This window comes from Gymnoscopelus microlampas (assembly GCF_963454915.1).
Source record: "Gymnoscopelus microlampas genome assembly, chromosome: 20".
In the NCBI taxonomy this organism is placed as follows: domain Eukaryota; kingdom Metazoa; phylum Chordata; class Actinopteri; order Myctophiformes; family Myctophidae; genus Gymnoscopelus; species Gymnoscopelus microlampas.
The window spans coordinates 38,613,679-38,636,534 of record NC_139957.1 but is presented as its reverse complement, the minus strand read 5'-3'; the positions used below and the strand labels follow the sequence as shown (position 1 = coordinate 38,636,534).

The 22,856-nt window shown below is 40.9% G+C and overlaps 1 protein-coding gene across 1 annotated transcript; it reads right to left on the bottom strand.

The window, feature by feature from the left end:
- Nucleotides 1-5,403: 5,403 nt before the first annotated feature.
- On the bottom strand, nucleotides 5,404-12,992 carry mocs3 (molybdenum cofactor synthesis 3). Its single transcript, XM_084045694.1, has 6 exons — nucleotides 12,796-12,992; nucleotides 10,154-10,277; nucleotides 9,054-9,146; nucleotides 7,610-7,730; nucleotides 6,311-6,385; nucleotides 5,404-5,453 (listed from the first exon to the last, which is right to left on the bottom strand). Exons 1-6 carry the CDS (start codon nucleotides 12,892-12,894, stop codon nucleotides 5,441-5,443), a joined length of 525 nt encoding a protein of 174 aa, XP_083901820.1. The 5' UTR covers nucleotides 12,895-12,992; the 3' UTR covers nucleotides 5,404-5,440.
- Nucleotides 12,993-22,856: the final 9,864 nt, after the last annotated feature.

The following is a 22,856-nucleotide window of genomic DNA, read 5'->3' as shown; positions in this document are numbered from 1 at the left end:
GCCTTGAAATAATAACAATTCCCTCAATCATATGCTGTTAAAATCGCAGATGAGAATCTACTCAATAAAAAGGAGATATCGTGCCTCTGTCGGGTGGGAAACCTCACATGTCCAAAACTGTTACTGTACTTTTCGGGATTCAATTCAAAATTAGCAAAAGCAGCAGATCTACAAGCTTGCGGATCTGCTACTTTTGATGCTTTGGTGTGACACTGTATGATCAAGTCAGGCGTTAACCCATTTAATCGGGGAACGCATCTGTGTCATTTCAAATGTCTTTGGGCTATTCAAAAATAGCAGATCTACAAGCTCATAGCGCGGCACCGAGTGCCGTGCTATGAGCTTGTAGATCTGCTATTTTTGAAAAAGACAATCGTGAAAATGTGTGCAAATCTTTATATATACATTTTTAACTCAAATCTTTGCTTCTGGATGGGGGTCCCTGGAACGACATATTTTGGGATGGGGGTCCGCGGACAAAAACATATCATTTTGGGTGGTCCTTGACATGAAAAAGTTTGAGAACCATTGATATATAGCAACATTCTTTTTAAAGTGTTAGGATTTAGAAGACATTTGTAGAATCCCCCAGAAGCAAAGATTTGAGTTACAAATGTTCACTTCAAAAAATACATATTCAAAGACTTTCACAATTTTTTAAAACAAAATAGCAGATCTACAAGCTCGTATCTGCTATTTTTGAATAGCCAAATAAATCTAAAATGATTGAATGGGTTAATTTACGAAAAAAAAACACAAAAAGTTAGAATATGGAGATAAGAGGTTTCTGCCCGACAGCACCGATATGTGACCCACAGCTTTGGCCCCACCTTTTTTTACCCCTTCCCCCCTCCCTCCCCCGCCCCCCGACTGACCTTATCGGTGGCTGCAGCTCCACACAGGACTTCGTAGTCCCCCAGCTGTGTGACGGTGGGGGTCTCTCCGCACACGGCACAGCCGGCCTGCTTGGGCCGAAGCCGTATGGATCTCATCCGGGCGTCGTGGGCATCGAACATGAGCAACTGTTGGCCACAGGATGCTAGCGGGCCGGGTCAAGGAAAGGGCGTTTCTTTTCTCTTTTTTTCATCAGCACTATCGCTACGTTATTCAGGGGGCCTTGGTAGGGGTGTCACGATTCACTTACCTCACGATTCGATTCAAAATCGATTCCTAGGGTGCCGATTCGATTAAAATTGCGATTCTGCGATTAATTGATATTCGATTCTGCGATTTATTGCGATTTTCTACCCCAAATCACTTTGCTTTAATTATACTAGAACATTTTGATATAATATAAACCATGAAAAGTTGAATCATACACTTCAATGCAGCCAGATCATGTCAGTCAGTCTTTCTGACATTGATTTCAGACAAAGTGCCAGTGAAAAAGGTACTAACTTATAAAAACAAATATATATATATATATATATATTTTTTTTTAAATAAAAAATCGATTTTAATATTTTGAATCGATTTTTAAAATCGTGGCATTAAGAATCGCGATTTATTCATGAATCGATTTTTTTTGACAGGCCTAGGCCTTGGTTGGAACTTCTCCCAGTAGTGTGTTTGTTTACTATTATACACCAGTGGTTCTCAACGTAGGGTCCGAGGACCCCCAGGGGTCCTTGGGACTTTTTTGTGTTATCCTTTTAGCCTTAAAAAGGGATAGTTCACCCCCAAATTTTGGGGGCTTTTTTTCTATGGATTAGTCACCCCATGGAGACTTGAATTCATGGATACTTTTTAGTTTTTGTCGCATTCCTAAGCCAAACATTTGATGACCGGCAGTGGTTCCGGTAGGAGACACAAAGAGTCTCCTTTGTATCTCCTACCGGAACCGCTGTCCACCGGTCCGCTGGTCATCAAATGATTGGCTTAGGAATGCAATAAACAAAAAAAACAAAAAAAATGCATGAATTCAAGTCTCCATGGGGTGACTAATCGATAGGAAAAAAGTATTTTTTTGGGTGAACTGTCCCTTTAATGAACCACTTGCTGTTTACATTTCTGACCAATAAAGAAATCAATCAATCAATCCAGGGGGTCCCCAGCAAGTGAGTAATAGTTGTGAAACAAATGGACTCGTACCGGCCGGTAACTGCGAGAGTTATGCAAACACTTCCATGTGTTTCATATGATTTCATTTGTACACTCTCAGAGTCTCACACTGGTAGGCTAAATAAAATAAAAATGGTATCCAATGGGGGTCTGTGGCCTAATACATATTAAACGGAGGGTCCCTGAAGTTAAAACAGTCCCTGAAGTTAAACCAGTGCTGTACTACAAACAGCATAGTAGCATTCACTCATTGGGTTGGAAAACAGGTATTATTTTCCTTGGCTGATATACTTCCCTGGCTGATGCACACAGAGCCAGTTGTTAACCAGGTTTAACACAACACAGGACAGGACATGCCTTTTATCTGATGATGTGTCTCCCCGTATTTACAGAACAAACGTTTTGGAACAACCGCAACCGTTCTGCCATCAGAAACGTTTCTTAAGGTTTATGTATGAACATAACAGGCCACAACAACACAGACACAAAAGTATTCCTCGCTCTGTTTGGTTCTTTATCCGATATGAACAAACACCCCTTTCCTTCCCTGGAACCACAGCTGCTACAATGGAATCTCAATCTGCACGGTTCATTCAGGCAGCCATTCAGCCATTCATCCATTCGCTCATTCAATCAATCAATGCGTGACTCATAAGAAAAAGTGTGACACAATAAAAGGGCGTTAGTGGCGTATCGTGGGTGTATTAGCGGCAGAGCGGAAAAAGCCAAAAGGATACAGCCACGTCCAGACGCAATCTTGAGCACCTCCAACGCTTGGAAGCAGCCCATTATCCCAGGAACTAAAAGGAAAATGACCACAATTACCATCTCAAAAGGAAACTCTACTTTTTTTTTTTTAATACAATGTTAAATGATCTTATGGAAAAGTAAAGTAGGGGTCGTGACATCAAACTTAACAGTGTCCAAAAGACACACATACATACACCAGAACACTTCTTACGGACGGTGCAGAATTAAAGAATAAAATGTCAACCTGAACTCGTCTCGCACACTTTAATTATTTAATGGCCCAAAAAAAAAAACACAGATTTATTCCAGCAGGTGCTGGAATTAATCTGGAATAAATCTGGTTTTAGTGCATTTAATCAGAAGTGTGCAAGTCTAATGTTTCAGAACGCTATTAACCACTTAAGCCCTATATCCTTCTGTCATATGTCGAATAGTAAAAAGAAATAGCAGATGTATAAGGTCAATAGGTCAAAATGCATTGCACGTAGAACTGCTATATCTTAAGGTTTTAGTGAACTTTTGGCAATTCTTCTAAAAATGAGCATGTATAATGAATGGTATGTCCAAAATGAGGCCACCAGGCTGAAATGTTTAAACTCACCCACTCCTAAAACGCCTCCATCAGAACAGTTAGTCACTGTTTCTGCGGGAGGAGGCACCGGATACAGACACCTGTAGCACGGCCCGCCACCGTAGTTATATACACTCAGCTGTAAAAAGGCGCGCGAGCACACACACACACACACACACACACACACACACACACACACACACACACACACACACACACACACACAGTGAGACTATAGGTACAAAGAGAAGTCCAACGCGCTTCAGCCAGTTGAAGGTAGAAGGGCTCGTCGGTGCTCAACAGAGACAACTTGCATCAGAGACAATAATACCTGAGCACTTCAGGAGAGACTACCCAAATAAAGTCACCCCTGCAAAAATTATAAATACGTGCAGACCAGTCGAGTGCTCCAGTACTTTATTTGGGTAGTCTCTCTCCTGAAGTGCCCAGGTATTATTCTCTCTGACAGTTTTCAAGTGAGAGACCCTTTACACTGAAACAATCTCTGACACAGTGAGAGACCCTTTACACTGAAACAAGGTGGGGTCTAATAACAGCATTGCCTTCCATGTGGATCTCTGACATCATGTTGATGACGTCCGACTTGCCAAATATGGAGAGACAGCAGGACGGTGGAACTGAGTGGATCTGAAATACATATAATGTTGGGGGTCCTTGATATGAAAAAGTTTGAGAACCACTGCAATAGGCTACACGTTGTACCCGTTGTCAGAGTACTTAGTGCAGTACGCATTATCACAGTACTTGGGAAGCCAGTGTATGACGTCAGTAGTATGACATCATATTGATGACATCATCTCCATATATGGGCATGAAACGGATACAGACGGACAGAATACACAAAGATTTGTGGATTCATAAGAATATTTTGGGAGAACCACTGAATCATCCGACCGACTTCCCACTGGGCACTAGTGCACTCCCTTGGGTCCTCAGCAATACACACTAAAGTTTTCAGTCGATTGGTTGAATGGTTCTCGAATTACGTGGAAGGATACCCTCTCACTCACAGAGGTTTTGTGCATTTATAGATAGATGTGAATTATATTCACTCACACAAAACAATCATATTTTGTTTTTATATTCACACAAAAACAAATTACAAAAACTTTGAAACATATTTGGGGATTGACTTCTTTGGCATACTGGCAGCGTGCACAAGCCATTGATTTGGCGCTAATCGATTAGTAGTGGTCTGTGATATTAGCCACGGACAGATGGACGGACAAACAGTGCTTCCCAAACTTTTTAGCTGGAGACCCAAAAAATAACTTTTCTGTCTCCCCGGGACCCAAACTAGGGAAAATAGCAGATCTACAAGCTCAACGCATCACGATGTGATGCGTTGTGAGCCACTGTTCAAGACGGCCGACCCCTTCAATGCCACACCATAAAAATAATAAAAACATTACAGAAGCAGTGAACTACATCAGTGGTTCTCAACCAATGGGGTCCGGGGACCCCCAGGGGTCCTTGGGGGGGTTTCCAGGGGGTCCCCAGCAAAATGTGTTCAAATCAAACTTTATTTATATAGCACATTTACAACAATCAAGATTGACCAAAGTGCTGTACATGGAGGGTAACAGAAACAGGCCTTAATATAGGTGTTAATATAGCCTCACAATAATCTTAACCACTTTAACCTTTTATACTTTGGCTATTAAAAAATAGCAGATATACAAGCTGCTCAGCGCTGCACTGAGTGCCGTGCTATGAGCTTGTAGATCTGCTATTTCTGAAAAATCATGAAAATGTGTGCAAATCTTTGTGCAAAATCTTTGCTTCTGGGGTGGTCCCTGGAACAACATATACAAATACATATCATTTTGGGGGTCCTTGACATGAAAAAGTTTGAGAACCACTGAACTACATGAACGCTACAGTACCGTACCTGTCCCTCCATTCTCAGAGCGCTGGCTGACACCAGAGGCTTGCCAGCGAGGACACAGGCGTCGTTCACCAGGTAACGAGTGGGGACGTTGTCCGAGCAGTCAGCCACAATGTCATACATGTGGGTCAGTGAGGTCAAGGGGTCACTCACGTTGACAGACTGGCTTATCAACATTTAACAGCTTATTCATGAGCTAAACCATTGTACTGTATATTTCTCTGATTTCAAAAGTATTTCTCGGTACATAAAAGGAATAGATGTCAGCTGAGCTCTGGTAAGCTGGGGCTCTTTTACACTACTGGTTATGAGTTCAAGGCTTTGCCATCACGAAGGAAGGAATAGATATAGATAAGATAGACATAGACAGACAGACAGACAGACAGACAGACAGACAGACAGACAGACAGACAGACAGACAGACAGACAGATGAATTGAGTACAAAGGACCCCAATGGAAACAAGCCATAGGCTTTCTTGGGTTTAAAATCCTCTTAGCAGACCTTGTATTGAACTGTACTTTCCTGTGCTTTTTTTTTGCAAACTGCTAATAAAGTATTCAATCAATCAATCAATAAATAGAGAGCGAGACAGAGAGACAGACAGAGACAGAGATAGAGACAGAGACAGAGACAGAGACAGAGACAGAGACAGAGACAGAGATAGAGATAGAGACAGAGACAGATACAGAGAGAGATAGAGATAGAGACAGAGATAGAGATAGAGATAGAGATAGAGATAGAGATAGAGATAGAGACAGAGACAGAGACAGATACAGAGAGAGATATAGACAGAGACAGAGATAGAGACAGAGACAGAGACAGAGACAGAGACAGAGACAGATAGAGATAGAGATAGAGACAGAGATAGAGATAGAGACAGAGACAGAGACAGAGACAGATACAGAGAGAGATAGAGACAGAGACAGAGATAGAGAGAGATAGATAGATACCGTAGATAGATAGATAGAGAGACAGAGAGATAGAGACAGAGAGACAGAGATAGGTGTCATAGGATACTGTTGAATGAGTTGCAGGGCGTTCTCTGACCTCAGCTGGAGGTGGTATGGAATACACTCTACTGTAGAGTTCAACCTGGGGGGGAAAACAACACACTCATGGCTTAGCTCACAATGAAAAAAGTCAAGGTTGGATAAAGCAATCAACTGACTTATCACTAATCTGTCTGATTGCTGAGACAAAATGATCTGCTTATAACAACACAACACTGGGCCAAGGTAGAGCTGTGAGGTGACGGTATTCAGAGAGATAGCGCCCTCCTGTGGCTCCAGCTGGTATGGTGAGCACTAACCACAGTGGGCTCACTGTGTGTGAGGGCGACACACATCTCTAAAATGACATGTTATGTTTACACAATATTTGCAGACTGGAGTGAAATATAGAATTTACACGACCAAATATAACCTGTGGGCAGACTGGAAAGCGCCAGCTTAACATTACATAAGCAAAAAGCGATGATTATTATACATATTGACCATTCAGTAGCTCCGTCCAGCTAACTACCACGATGGGTTATTTCAAAATGATCTGTGCCGTTTTGGTACAACAGAGAATGTTTTGTAAAATAACATTTGTACCTATCATCTTTGTCACAATGCATAACGTGTTGCAATAGAGCGCTTGTAGGTTGTCTTTTTCCGCTTTTTGTTTTATGACAAATTATATACTGTATGGGTCTTCAAAGTTTTTCAGGCCAAGCAACCCTTAGCTGAGAGAGAGATGAAGCAGGGACCCCCACTACAATCTGTGTTGCATATTAAACTTTTTGATTGTTTCATACATAGCTTCATAGACTTGTTTGACAGCACTATCATCAGTATATGTTGGATTCATGTTAATGTGTATTTTCAGACATTTAACCACTTAAACCTTCAATACATATTAAACTTGACCTTTGGCTCTGTACTTGGTCTGCTTTTTTCCCCCCTCTGCACCAAAACTGTTTGCCGAAAATAGCCGATCTACAAGCTCACAACGCCTCGCAGTGCGAGGCGTTGTGAGCTTGTGAGATCTGCTATTTTTGGCTAAAGTTCTCGTCAGAATAGAATGCTAGGGTTCACGTGGTTAAAGTAAAAAAGATTTGGTGGCCCCCCTGTGGTAACTCTGAGGACCCCCAAGGGGTCACGGACGGCCCTGTTGAAGACCCCTGCTGTAGGGCTTAAGTTGTTAAGAAAATGTGTCCCCCCTCTGTTTCTTTTAACAAATTGAACTATTGAACAATAGTTGTACAGTATGTACAGGAACATGGTGGCTGTACTGTAGTGAGTGTGAGTGCAGGTTCCAGATCAGTTACTGTACCTCCTGGCAGCGTTGGCAGCAGACAGGGCCTTGGACTGACCCAGGGTCTGCTCTCCATGCAGGACCTGTCTGTGCAGATTACTGATTTCCACCTCGTCGTAGTCCAGCAGCCCCAGACGACCTGACCAGACAAAACATCACAAGAATCTATATCACGCTTATGCCTTGATTTATACTTGGTTACGAGCCGGTGTTGACACACACGAAAATAGCAGATCTAAAAGCTCACAACGCGTCGCAGCACGACGCGTTGTGAGCTTGTAGATTTCAGCTATTTTCAATGAGAGACGAAGTATAATTCAGGCTTCATAAGTTGTGTGTAATGAGATCGGTGATAGGATAAAGTCTGTAAATACATTCATAATAACACACCAGTCTCCACATTAATCTTAATAGAGACAGAGCCCGACCAATATAGCAGCCATTAGATCTTAAATACATTTTATATTATGCATTACATAACAGCGGGATCAGCAGTTATTTAGCTGGTGTGTCCTGATTTTTAAATTAGTATAATATACAAAACTTTGAATATTTATCCTGTAATTTTGTCTGAATGTTGTAATTGCTATTTAATAAAAGTATCCAGTAGAGGGAGCTCTCATACAAGTGTGAACTGCAGCAGCTGACAGCTACTTCTGTTATTAGAGGTTTTTGTTGCAACAGTTATTTATATATATATATATGAAAAGAGATGTACTGTATGCTATGTTGATGAATTGAATACATAGGACCACAATGGAAACAAGTCCCCAGGACTTTTTTGTCTTACTGCCACGAGCTGTTTACATTTCTGACTAATCAATCAGAGAGAGAGAGAGAGTTTTGTGTTTATTTTTTATATTTGCTTGCTTATGAGTTAAATGTTCTCAGATATAGAAACTTTAATTACGTGTTCCAAATCTATTTCGAATATCTTGCACTTTTTTGACCAAAAATACCAGTCAAAACATCTGTAATCGGTGGGCTATATAGCATTGGTTCTCAAAGTGGGGTCCGGGGACCCCCAGGGGTCCTTGAGGGAGTTCCAGGGGGTCCCCAGCTAAATGATGGATAGTTAGGAACCAAATGGACCCTTATGGGTCTGTAACTCTGAGAGTGTACAAATGGAACCAAATGGATTTTACAATATAAATTGAGGTCCCAGGTATAGAAATGCCATAAAATAGGGGTCCGTAGCCTATAATGCCAAACTGGGGGTCCTTCAATTAAAATGGTTGTGAATTGACTGCTAGAGCTGTAAAAATCATCTCTTATGGGGGGTCTGTGGCATATCTTTTCAAATGGGGTCCGCGGGCTAATAAGTGTCAATTTGGGGGTCCTTGACATGAAAAAGTTTGAGAACCACTGCTATATAGGACTCTCCAAAATCAGGGATTGGTATCGAGCTCAAAAGTCTGTCATGGGTTGGGCTCTACTGGTCACCAAGGAGATGGATACCTACCAATGCCAGCTGCAGCTAGGTATTGTACCAGGGGACAACCCAGTCCTCCACAGCCCACCACCAGCACTGAGGTCTTGGACAGGTTCAGCTGACCTGTGGCACACAATCAACATTCATTTATATTAGGGCTGGGCAATGTAGATATTACATCAATATCGTGATATGAGTCTACAAGGTGATTGTGAAGTGAGATTTCTCCAGTTTGGTGCAGTAAAATGTTACCATATGTTTACCAGTGATAGAATATGACCTTCTCACATGGTCTGAAAAGAAACAGTGAGCTGACCTACTGGGGTATTTGTTTGGTGAGAGAAATGTATATGTGTTATTTAATAATAACACCAGCACCGCCATTACATTATTAATGTCACGCACCACAGTTTGGGAATCGCTGGTCTAGAAGATCATCTGGGATTTTTGCATATTATAATATAGTTATGGCAAAAATATATGGTTTTAATCCCTTAAAGCAGCATTATGTAACTATTAGTGATGTGCAGGTCGGGTTTTTTCATGACCCGCCCCGCCTCAACCCGCCACGGAACCCAACCCGCCTCAACCCGCCCCGCGAACCCATTTATAAATCTATGGCTCAACCCGCCCCTTCAAGTATACACCCCAAGTGTATTCAAACTGTTTTATTGTTATAGTAACTATCCTCTTCTACCCCAGATTTGAACCCGGTTTCCTGCGCAAGTTCTGACATTTTTACCATTGAACTAATAGCGCCTGACTGCTTGCTCAGGGGATAAATTTAATCTGGACCATCAGGTCAAAATTCATGTCAGATCCTGTGTCTATGTGAGACATGACCTTTGACACGATCTAAATGTCTCAATAGAAGAGCAGGGAGAAAAAATACAACCACCCTAATTGTATAAGTTATATTGTATTAACGTACTCTACCATGCAGATTGGACAAAATGTATTACCGGTAATAAAAAAAAAGGTTTGTGCCGCTTTAAGGCTTATTTTATACTTTCAATAAAATGTTTTTAAAAACTGCTAAAGTAGACATTCTACCAGCTCCAGTCAACAAAGTAGGTTATATAGGGTTTAAGTGGTTAAAAGGGATCCAAATCAAACAGTAACCAGCTGACCTTGTACGCCCAGCTCTGGCAGCAGCAGCTGTCTGCTATAACGCATGATGTCCTCGTTGGAAAGGACAGCTTTGGCTTCCAGAGGACTCAGGGTCGTCACTTTGTCATGAAGCTCAATATCACTCTGTAATGACATCATAAAGAACACCTGGTTAAGACATGATTAGCCGGGCCATCAGTGATAAACTTGGTGTCATTACATTATATATCAGGTTCCAGAGATATATATTAAAACAAAGTTCCCAAACTTATTTTGATAGTATGGCTGCAAGTCTGGTGTGGACACTCATTAGGAAAGGTTCCTTTCATTTTCATTCTGAACACTGTTTTTAACAGTTTGGCGTGTCCAAAGATTATGGTTTTCTGTCTGGATTTTGTAACTTTGTGTTTCAGGAGGTCAGCTGTCCTCTGTAAATATATTTCCCATCAGTAGTTTCATTTTGATACCCATAATAGAAATTTAAAACACTCACATTTTTATTCCGTATAAACATTCCCCATCAGCGCAGTTTTGTTTTGAGACACTTTCATTCTCTAACTCTCCTTATTGGGACGGTATGGGCTCAGGAGGTATTTTATGTATGGTAACCGGAACGCTCGCCCCAAAACACACTCACCCCCATTTTTTTCGAGGACCACTCACTCCCAGCGGTTCTTGTACTCGTTTTTACTGAGGTTAAGGTTAGATATAAGGTTAGGCATAGTTTTACTGAGGTCACATTTAGGAATAAGGTTAGGTTTAGGCATAGTTTTACTGAGGTCACGTTTAGGAATAAGGTTAGGTTTAGGCATAGTTTACTGAGGTTACGTTTAGGAATACCTGGTGGCAACCGTTCCGAGGTCGCCGGATTTGAACCGGGGCGAGTGTGTTTTGGGACAAGCGTTCTTGTACACTAGGTGTGACATATTTCTAAACTCACTTTCACCTAATCTAAAATGTAACTGCAACTCGAGGAAATAAATAATATACATGTGTCCATTTCTGACAGTGATAAACTAACCGTAGCTGAGGTGATAAATTCTGTTGTGTACAGACTAGTTGGCTACTGTTGTCTGATATTATATATGGTACTAGGCTATGTCTTTGTCAACTAAAAACTAACCTAGTTTTACAAGGAAATGAGGTAAGTGGTTTTCTTTTAAATAAGTGTGAAATAGCTCTATATCATGATAGTACTCATTGCTTTGTTCAGTAACAGGAGCTCTTTAATAAACATGAAATGCATTTTCAGGTCAGGATACCACAAAGATCCTCACAAAGGATACAAATACGTGAATTTGGAAGTGATTACTCAAAAACTTTTGAACTGGAACACCATCAAAATGAAGCTGATGAATAGGTCCGCTCTCCTGAAATTGGCAACCCACCTGAAGATGTATTTCCTGTTTAATAGCCTCTATATAGCTCCGACGGAACCTCTCCCTCCGCTGTATAGCTCCGAGATGAGGTTCCTCGTTAGTTACTGCCGTCTGTTTTCGAAATGGTCGCACGTCGTCCACTTTACATGTTTCTTACCCCTTTCTGCACATCGTATCCAAAAAGTAAAGCATTTCCGCCACTCTCTCAGATGTTTGAAGTTTTAACGCGCCATAAAAGCCATCCAACGGGTTGAAGAAAGTATTTAATTTGCCTCGGTTTTCATCCGGTTACATGGTTTTTAAGACATTGCGCAAGAGTTGCGCCCGTAGAGATAACATTACTTTTTACCCTACTGGTCAAATGTTGAATTGCATCTTCTAATGCAAAATATTATGGAACCGGATGAAAACCGAGGCAAATTAAATACTTTCTTCAACCCGTTGGATAGCTTTTATGGCGCGTTAAAACTTCAAACATCTGAGAGAGTGGCGGAAATGCTTTACTTTTTGGATACGATGTGCAGAAAGGGGTAAGAAACATGTAAAGTGGACGACGTGCGACCATTTCGAAAACAGACGGCAGTAACTAACGAGGGACCTCATCTCGGAGCTATACAGCGTACAGCGGAGGGAGAGGTTCCGTAGGGGCTAGCCTCTATATAGCAATGATTACTATCAGAATATAATGCTTTAAACTTTGAACAAAAAACCTTTTTAGATTTAACCAACACAAATATAACTTACCATACCTTTAAGATAAATGAATGTTACTGTACGCACCTGTCTAAATTGTTACATTTTGTTTCATTGTTATTGTTATGATACTGTACTGCATTGGTTCTCAAAGTGGGGTCCGGGGACCCCCAGGGGTCCTTGAGGGAGTTCCAGGGGGTCCCCAGCTAAATGATAGATAGTTAGGAACCAAATGGAGCCTTATGGGTCTGTAACTCTGAGAGTGTACAAATGGAACCAAATGGACCCTAACGGGTCCATTTGGTTCCATTTGTACACTCTCAGAGTTACATTAACATTGATTTAACAATATAAATTGGGGTCCCAGAGATAGAAATGTAATTAAATGGGGGTCAGTAGCCTAATGCATGTCAAACTGGGGGTCCTTGACATTAAAATGGTTGAGAATCACTGCTATAGAGCCTTAAAAATCTTCTCTTCTGGGGGGCCCTGGCATATCTTTTCAAATGGGGGTCCGCGGGCTAATAAGTGCCAATTTGGGGGTCCTTGACATGAAAAAGGTTTGAGAACCACAGTGTGCTGTACTGTACCTTGTCTAACTGAGCCAGTTTCTTTCTCAGGGCATCAATCTCTCTCTCTTTCTCCACGAGTTGAGCCTTTAAGCAACACCTCTCCTCTTCTGTCATCATCACTGCTATTAAACACAAAGAAATACACGCACAGAAATGTAATGATAATTAATATAAAAGGGATCAAACTCTAAAGGTGTTTTTATTTCAGCAGCAGCAGCAGTGTTGTTGTTAAGTCCATCCCTCTGAATGTGCTGCTCACTTCCTGCTTCCCCACAAGGAGTATGTTGAAGAAGGAGCGGTCACTCAGACAGTGTCTTCTTGCACTGAGGCAAACGGGCAGTGGTGGAAATTAACATTTTATTTATTTATTTACTCAAGTACTGTATTTGAAAAATTTAGTCACTATAATTACTTGGTAGATTTTGATTATTACAAAACATAAATTCCGGACATTTAAAGTTAATTTTGAAGTAATGTCAAACAACTACACATCCTGGTGCACTAGGTGGCGATGAGCTCTTGTAAACGTTGATGGCGATCCACCGTTATTAACATACAGATGAAGACCTGTGTGTTGACGTTTTAGGTCATTCAAACATTGTGTAATGTGTGTAGTAGTGTGTGTCACTGTCCTTACATCACAGCGATAAAGACTTCACAGACTGCACCAGCAGAACCATAGAGGATATCGTTGTCATCTCCATGATTCTAGACAGGTAAAGAAGAATCAACGTCAGTGATGTTATGTTGGTGTAGCCCTGATACTAGCTGTAGTTTACAACCCTCGCAGACGTATTTACGATTCTGACGTTTTCAATCTACGAGAGTTGTAGGGTGCTCGTCCCATGGAGCTGGACTTTCTGCACTTTGCCCCGTAGACACTCCAAACATGTACAAATTGAAAATAAAAGGTGCTTACCTCAAAGCCCCAAATGTTAACTACCTCTGCGGGGTAGTAGTTTAATGTAGTAATCCATATCTTTCAATAAAGAAGTTTTTGTAATCCAGCTTGCATATTCGGAATCTTCCCTGCTTCTTCTTTTGTTTAAAATGAGTTTGAACTGCGCAACAGCGATTTGGCGGTCGGGAGGTGTATTGCGCACTGCTTCTTCTTTTGTTTAAAATTAGTTTGAACTGCGCAACAGCGATTTGGCGGTCGGGAGGTGTATTGCGCATTGAACACACAATGTATCAATACACCTCCCGACCGCCAAATCTACGGGGCAAAGTGCAGAAAGTCCAGCTCTCCATGGGACGAGCACCCTACAACTCTCGTAGATTGAAAACGTCAGAATCGTAAATACGTCTACGAGGGTTGTATACTACAGTATTGTTCAATAAAAAGCATTTTAATCCGATCGGTGGCCATTTTCTCAGAATGTTCTCCATACTCCGCGACCTTATCGGTTGGGAGGTGTACTGCACTCTGATACATTATAACTATGAAAAAAATGGCCGCCGATAGGAGTAAAATGCTTTTTATTGAACAATACGGAAGATACGGGTACTTAGACCCAGGCGTTTTAACATGTTACCTCCGTGGCCGTGGGGTCAGCACTTTATATTTGAATTTTGAACGTTTATGTAGATGTACGGGTTGTAAATGTAGAAATTTCAAAAACCAGGAACACGTAGCGCCATGACTGTAATGATACGACAGTCATGTTTCAGGGCTAGACCAGCTGCTAGCTGGCACCGCCTGAGGCTGATACAGCATCACAATGGTAAGTTTGATGTTATTGTGTCATTATTTCATGTGGGTTGTTAGATGGGTCTCGTTGTTGTTAGAGCTAATAAGGCTAGCTGTCTGTATCATGTGAACAAACACAACATTATAACAGTAATGTGTGTTTAGGGCCTGCTGCTTTATTTGGTCATTTTTGGATGAAGAAATGCTATGTTCTATGTAAACCATTGGTTCCCAAGTGGGGTCTGGGGACCCCCAGGGGTCCGTGGGGGGTGTCCAGGGGGTTCCCAGCTAAATGTATTAATATAGCATCACAATAACAGATCTACCAGCTCATAAGTGCTGCACTATGAGCTTGTAGATCTGCTTTTTTTTTATCCTGAACATTTGTGCAAACCTTTGAAAATATATATTTTTGAAGCGAACATTTGTAACTCAAATCTTTGCTTCTGGGGGATTCCTGGAACAACATATTTGAGATGGTCTGAGAACCACTGATGTACATTTTGATACCAATACTTTTGTACTTTTACTCAAGCAAATTTTGACCACTGCTTTATCAAGCCGCTGCAAACACTTTTCTTTTCTTACATGTTCTGTGATGTAAAAACTCTATTCACATGCAAGGAAGAACATGGTGTTAAACAGCAAACAGGCGCTGGTAGACGGTACTCCTGGTTTACCGGGACAGGGTTCAAGCCCCTGCGGTGCCCTGCTGCTTTATTCACCTTATGTCCTGTTGTATGTTGACCTGAAATGTTGGGTGGAATGGGCCCGACGTCCCTGTGACATAACCCTGTGTAAAATATGATGCAGCACAGGAACAATCTCTTGTTTTGAACCTGAATGTACTCAATTCTTCAGTTGATAACATGAAACATCTCCAGGTAATCAATAGATACAGGTAAGGTAATGTCCCCACAAGTATATAAGAATAGATTTTGAAAAGTTAGGATTCTCCTGGTCCCACAAAATAAATGGTTAAAACGGAGTTAAGCCTGATTCAAACTTACTTTATACGTAGTAACTGAGTTAACTCAGGCTACTGGGTGTAAATATTTACTTTTTTTCAACCACAACATGCTTGTGTTTTAATGTACTGTATAGTTCAAAGCCATCTGCAACAGTGCAGCTGCATCTAAAGTCCCTTTCCCCACACCTTCTCAGAGGAAATGACACCCAGACATACTGCTGGGGTGGGACAGCCACTCTACCCATTCAGCTATGGCTATCTCTGTAGTCACAGACAGTGGTTCTCAAACATATTCATGACAAGGACCCCCAAAATGTATATGGCCGTGGACGCCCATGTGAAAAGATGTAGTGCCAGGACCTCCCATATGAAAGATTTATATTTAAAACTTAAAAGAAAAAAAAAGTGTTCCAAATAAATTGTCAAGTTGTTGGATACACCTTAACACATTGTCAGAACCGGGATTTGAACTTGCAACCTCACGTTCTTTAAGCAAGTACCATTACTCAGTGAGCCGCTGAACTTTAGTTTGATGCTTCAGATTGAATCGATTTCACTGTATACCATGTTATTGTCCCTTACACCAGTAGGGATACTATACTAGTCCTGTGTAGTGGAAGAAATCTAGCATTAAAAGTGAAAACTATCACTAAAATTGATACGTATTGGCCGCAGACCTCCATCTGAAAAGATTGTGCTGGGGTGGCTATAATAAGGATTTGTTTAAAACGTCAAGATTCTTCAAAATGTAGAATTGTTCTTTGTAGGACTTGAACCCAGGTCCTTCAAGACATGCAGAGAGCGTCTTTTCACAGTGAGCTATTGAGGTGACTATGGAACAGCCAAATAGAATAGATTCATCACAAAGTTTTTTTTCCCATAAACATTGAAATATCTAAGCTACACTAAATCATTGTAACTGCATATTTTGATAAGTATTTTGTTACAGTAATTAAGGAAGTGAAGGGACAGTGGGGGTTACAGTGGTTCTTCTTTAATCTGAAGCATGTTTTCAACGCCACATTTAAAAGCACTAAAGAAACATGTGGAAATGTGTGGAGGTGCCATAGGCAAGCGAGTTCCTGCGTGGATACCTAGGCGACCTTGTATACAAGGCCAAAGCAGGTTCAAGTCCCGCCTAGGCACTGAAGCACATACTCATCGATGTACTCTGTTACCCCCGGTGTACGGGGATGCAGTGTTTCCACACAGTAAAACCAGGTGGTTATGGCAAAATATATCACACCTATCTGAACTTTTTTAATAATATTGTGTCATTTATTTCATGTGGGTTGTTAGAGCTAATAAGGCTAGCTGTCTGTATCATGTGAACAAACACAACATTATAACATTAATGTGTGTTTATTTTCATGGCCAAAATACAAAAGAGCAAGTCAAAACCACAAAGAGACCTGCTTGGCATGGTGGAGAGATGGAATAGTGGTCTAAAGGTTGGACTCTCAGCACAGAGGTTCCATGTTCAAATCCCAGTCGTCACATACTTCAGTGTTGTTATCCTTTGAAATTTTCATGGCCAAAATACAAGAGAGCAAGTCAAAACCACGAAGAGACCTGTTCAGTATGGTGGAGAGATGGAGTAGTGGTCTAAAGGTTGGACTCTCAGCACAGAGGTTCCATGTCCAAATCCCAGTCGTCACATACTTCAGTGTTGTTGTACTTTGAAATTTTCAAGGCCAAGAGTGGTCAAGAAATCTAAAATAATGCTCCATTGATAATCCAAAATATGCTCATTGAATTACATTGTATGCTGAAACAGCTCTCAAAGTCACTCTTTTAGCACAAACGAATGCAAATAAAGTTGATTCAGACAATATGAAACATCACCAAACCCAGTACCGTTTGTTTTTTAAGGCTAACATCCTGTTTATTTTACCATTTTTATTAAAAAGAAAACCCGGACTGGATCCACAGATCAGGATTCGGATCTTCAAATAGTAAAATCAGCAGGAAGTTGACATTTTTATAGAAAAAAAAAAAACAGTACTGGGTTTGGTGATGTTCTATATTGACTGAATCGCTTTGTTTGTGTTCGTTTATGTGCTAAAAGCGTGACTTTGAGAGCTGTTTTACCATACAATGTAAGCATATTTTTAATTATCAATTTCTATTCAATTGAGCAATGATTTTAGATTTCTTGTTTACCTGTGGAGTTACATCAAGGCAAGGTAACTACACAACCCAAACATCTACCAAAGTGGTCTTGTCCTTTCACAACCAAAATCCAAAAGGCTGGAGTGCTCACAGTGAGCTTCATGGTGAGAAAGAGGAGAAGAGCGGAGTCCAGCCACCTGTTTTATAGAGGACAATCCAGGTGGGCCAGATCTCCACTGATGACACACTCCGCCCTCCAATCATTCTGAAACACATGACACATGGTTAGTAACCATGACAACCACACCAGTTACCCTGACAACCCCAGGGTTGTCACAAGAATTAAATATAAAAATAGATAGCTGTGCTGTGAACAATTTAGGCTGACAAGAACAAAGTATTTTTTTAACGACAGGACTGTATGGCATTTTGTTTATACTAAAGTATTGTATGGCTTAATTTTTTATGACACAGTATGAGTTTAGTATGACTTTTCTCATATACCATTGTGTCAAAGTAGGAACTGAATTAATAACAAGCTAAACTCCTTTTTGCATCAACTCCTCCAAGGAACAGGCCATATGATGTAGTTGGCAGGGCTTTATTGAAGAAAAGGTGACGTTAAAAACAAACAATTAGACAAATAATCATACATTGATGATGATAATGAATGCACATTAGCATTCACACTGACTTACATTTCGACAGTAAAGTCTCATCAGACAATGAGCATGAAGCTGTCACTTTTACAAACTGTAATAAAAGTTATCCTTGCCTGGGCGTACCTCTGTGCTGGAGGCTGACGACAGGGGACCAGGTTCTCCTGAGAGCAATAATCTGCGATGGAGAGATGAGTGAATGACATGGTCCAAGGAGTCTCGGATTTACTAAAGCGGTCAAACTGTGCAGCTAGCTACAGATAACGACCGCCAGCTACAGATAAACACGTGATCACATACACCTTCTGTTATCCCCATTGATATGACCTTATTCCCAATAGATATCATCCATTGATGGCTAATGAATATAGTGAAACAAGCACAGTTAAAGAAAACTCCTCAATACACAATTATCTTATTCGTACAGGTGTGTAGGTGTGTGTGACTCCCCATGAGAGCCAGACTCCACAGCAGTGGCGAGGAAGAGTCCAGGACTCAAATCCAGGATTCAAATCCCCATTTGCATGCTTGTCTTTGATGCTAGTGAAGAGTTTGAACACCTCTCTTACTGAAATGAAAACTACATTTGAAATATTAAAATTACATTATTTTGTTAACTATAATAATGCTGCACCAAACTTGGCACAAATGCTCTTCAGAATCAGGAGCCTGCCATGACAATAGTCACACCAGGGGCCACGTGTGCACCATGGCCCAGAGGTGCTCCAAGGGGCCACATGGCACACCGTTGCTCCAATCCGTACCAAACTCGTTCAGGGGTCTGGCATGAGAATAATCATACCAAAAAAAACAAATAGCACACATATGGGACATAGGACTAGATGTGAGCAGCCTGAGAACCAGTGCAAACTTAATTGCACTGGTGACACTAACCAGAATCTAACCACCTGAGCCTTACATGACGACTAATGCTACAGTATTTGTTGACATCTTTGAGGAGGCCTACGCCGGTATGTGGGGCAGGCAGGCAGACAGGCTTGAGTTGCAGGAGTTAATTTCAGCCCCAAGTAAAACATATAGTCCACACAACAACAGTGTCACAAGTTCATCAACAGCACACACCAAGGAAACACAAGGAGATTAGTAATCTATAATACCTGACGCCAATTTTAGGCCTAAAAAATGATCCAGTGGCGCTTTTGTGATTGCGATGCATATTGGTAGAATCAAATCACAAAAAAAGTTAATTTGGTTTTCCCTCGGCATAACATCTTTGTTTTTGATCAGCTCAATTTATCACCTGAACATCACAATCTGATCACCTGGTAGATCAAAAAGAGTTGGTTGCCCACCCCTGGTGTGCAGTATGGGAGACACATGATATAAGGCATAAATATACTAAGCCATTTTCGCTATCAAGGTAAATTCAGCTTTCAAGTGGATGTTTGAGCTCACATTGTAGCTCTAAAAAGTCTAAATATTGTTATTGCAGGAATGCAGGCATTGTTCAAATTAATCATATAAAATGGTCTATCAATTTCAGTCTCTTTCAAAAGTAGTTCTCTGAGTTGCCACAAGGTGTCACTACATAGACTTAAAAGCTTCAGATGAGCCTCTAGAGTTCAGAAACGTGCTTGGTGAAACAACATTATAAATGTACTCATCATGTGGTGATGATCATCAAGGATTTCTCACACAGACAGTCCATCAGATGTTATCACTGGGAGCTCAGATACACTCTATGTTCAAACATTACCTGACCCATCAAAGCGCTTAACATGTGGACAATATGGACATTAACCGATAAAATGGTCTTCCGTACACTGAACTGCAGTGTACAGTATATTTATTCTTCATCCATACATTCAATGCACACACTACACACTAAAATCTGGTCTGTTAATTTGACCCCTAACCTCTTAAACCCTATATTAGTTGACTGGAGTCCCCCAGGGCTCTATACTAGGCTATAGGCTTCCTCCTTTTTCCCTCTACACCAAAGCTCTTTGTTGAAAATAGCCAATCTACAACCTTTTCCGCTATTTTCGCGACATATTCACCCCAGCATAGGGTTAAAAAGTTAATTAACCCTTATAGGTACATTTTTACACTTTCAGAGTTAACTTAAAGCGGCACTAACTTTTTTGAATTGATAAAATGAAATGTTGTCCAATCTGTATGGTATAGTATGTTAATACAATAAAACGTATACAATTGGGGTGGTTGTATTTGGTCTCCCTGCTCTTCTATTGAGACATTTAGATCATGTCATTTCGTGTCAAAGGTCATGTCTCACCTAGACACAGGATCTGACACAAATTTTGACCCGATGGTCCAGATTCAATTTATCTCCTGAGCAAGCAGGCAGGCTCTATTAGCTCAATGGTAAATATTTCAGCACTTGCGTATATAGGGTTCAAATCTGGGGTAGAACGGGAAATTTACACAGTGCAGCTTAAACTCTCCAGATGTTATTGTGCACCATAACAAAGCTGTGCAATCAGATGTACTGTACAGTATGTCAGAAACAACCAGTGGTGTAAAATAACTAAGTATATTTACTTAAGTACTGTACTTAAGTACACCTTTGAGGATTTTTTACTTTACTGGAGTATTTCCCATTTTCAATACTTTTACTTCTACTCCACTACATCTCAGAGGCAAATATTGTACTTTTACTCCACTATAATTATTTGACCGGTTTAGTTTAGTTACTAGTTACTTTGCAGATTTAGATTATTATCACAAAACATACATTAACCACTTCGACCCTATATACATTTCGGCCATTTGAAAATAGCCGATCTACTTATAGATCTGCTATTTTCAAAAGATGTTTATACATTTTTTACTTGTGATATGGGTCATTCTGCACAATGAGTACTTTTACTTTTGGTACTTTAAGTACAGTTTGATGCCAATACTTTGAATTACGGAGTTTTACTTACTTACTTTTTCCACCACTATGTCAGAAACAACATACGTCGAAGGATCAGAGGCACGTGATCTGATCACAGCATCCTTGTGTATTGCTGTACTGGCGCTACGGCTTGGCTCAATAGCCTCTCTGCAGGCCTCCCTCCAGGGGGGGTCCATGTCCTATACACCCCCCCCCCCCCCTCCCCTCCACTCCATCCTTTACCCCTCTGTTACTCCTCTCTCCACCTCCTCCATGCTGGGTATCCATGAGCTCCAGACCAAACAAGCAAGCAAGCAAGCAAACAAACAGAACAACAGAGAGAAACCCATCTCTCAGACGAGGTTGATGGTCTGGGCTTGAGGGAGAGATGAGGAGGAGATCTTGTTTGCTCTGTGAGCCAGTTCTATTTCTCTGTGATGGCAGAGGGATGGCCTCCCAGGATAGAGAGGGAGGCTAACCCACACACACTCTGTTTGACTTCCAGGATAGAGCGAGGTGGTCCCGGTTCATCGCCGTATCACCCTCCAGTGCGATACACGATCACACTGATACTCTCATATCGGGAATATTTGGATATCTGACCTGTTTTCATGCTGTCTATATCCAGTGGTTTTCAAGTGGTCCGGGGACCACCAGTGGTCCTTGAGGGAGTACCAGGGGGTACCCAGCGAGATTAGTTAACATAGCGTCACAATCATTTTTAACCACTTAGCTTTGGCTATTCAAAAATAGCAGATATACAAGCTCATATCGCGGCACCGAGTGAAAATGTGTGCATGTCTTTGAATATATATATTTTTTGAAGCGAACATTTTAACTCAAATCTTTGCTTCTGGGGGTCCCTGGCACAACATTTTCAGATGGGGGTCCGCGGCCAAATACATATAAATTTAGGGGTCCTTGGCATGAAAAAGGTTGAAAACCACTGGTCTATACGCTTCTTACCTTTCCTGAAAACTGCACATGATGGGAGCTTTGTACGAAGACTAATTCCACGACTCTTTACATCTGTACACCTGTGATGTGACAATTAAAGCTGATTCTGATTCAGATACACTGACTGGGTCAATTCAATGCAGCTCAATTCAAAGGGTCTTTACTGGCAGGGGAAACACAAATACATTTACATTGCCAAAGCAAGCGTGAAGTAAAACAAACTTAAGAAATGTATGCATGTACAATTAAAATAGAATAAAGTAATGTGTGAACAATAAAGTTCTATGTACCAAGACCATTACAATGCAGATAGTGTAGGAACACACATTATGATTAGTATTGTAATTGACATCCTTCTCCTGCCACAACAGCTCACAAATCTTGCTTGTTTGCCTTCATCTACCACCGGACCAGGATTATTTCAGCAAAGACTTGTGTGACATTCTGCTGTTGGTCTGTCAACCTTTGTCCCTGATCAAGTTCCGATCTCACATAGCAAATCTAAAAATGTTGCTCAATCCTAAAAATGTGTGCCTTCTTTATAAATATATCTATAGCTTCTTTCATGACAGCAGGCTACTATACGGCCAGTGTAGTATATTATATTTAAAACAAATATATTATGGTGACATTTTATACGCCTCAGCCTCTGTTTTATGGACGTTTCAGAACCCGTCATTGCATTTTGTACCCGTCAACGGGTTGGTCGTTACTTGAGTTCAGGAAGTAGCATCCTGTGTGTACAAAGTTTTAAAACTGCTGAACTTGCACTATATCTTTCCAAACTATAATCTTCTTAAGCTCTTGGTCTCATATTGTCTCTGTCGGGTG

Bases quoted from the DNA above. Each gene is read 5' to 3' on its own strand.
- mocs3 (XM_084045694.1), bottom strand. From the start codon at position 12,894: ATGATGACAGAAGAGGAGAGGTGTTGCTTAAAGGCTCAACTCGTGGAG. The intron at 10,278-12,795 runs GTACAGTACAGC...ATGTCATTACAG, and splicing joins AACTGGCTCAGTTAGACAAG to AGTGATATTGAGCTTCATGA. The intron at 7,731-9,053 runs GTAGGTATCCAT...TTGTCTGGTCAG, and splicing joins CCTAGCTGCAGCTGGCATTG to GTCGTCTGGGGCTGCTGGAC.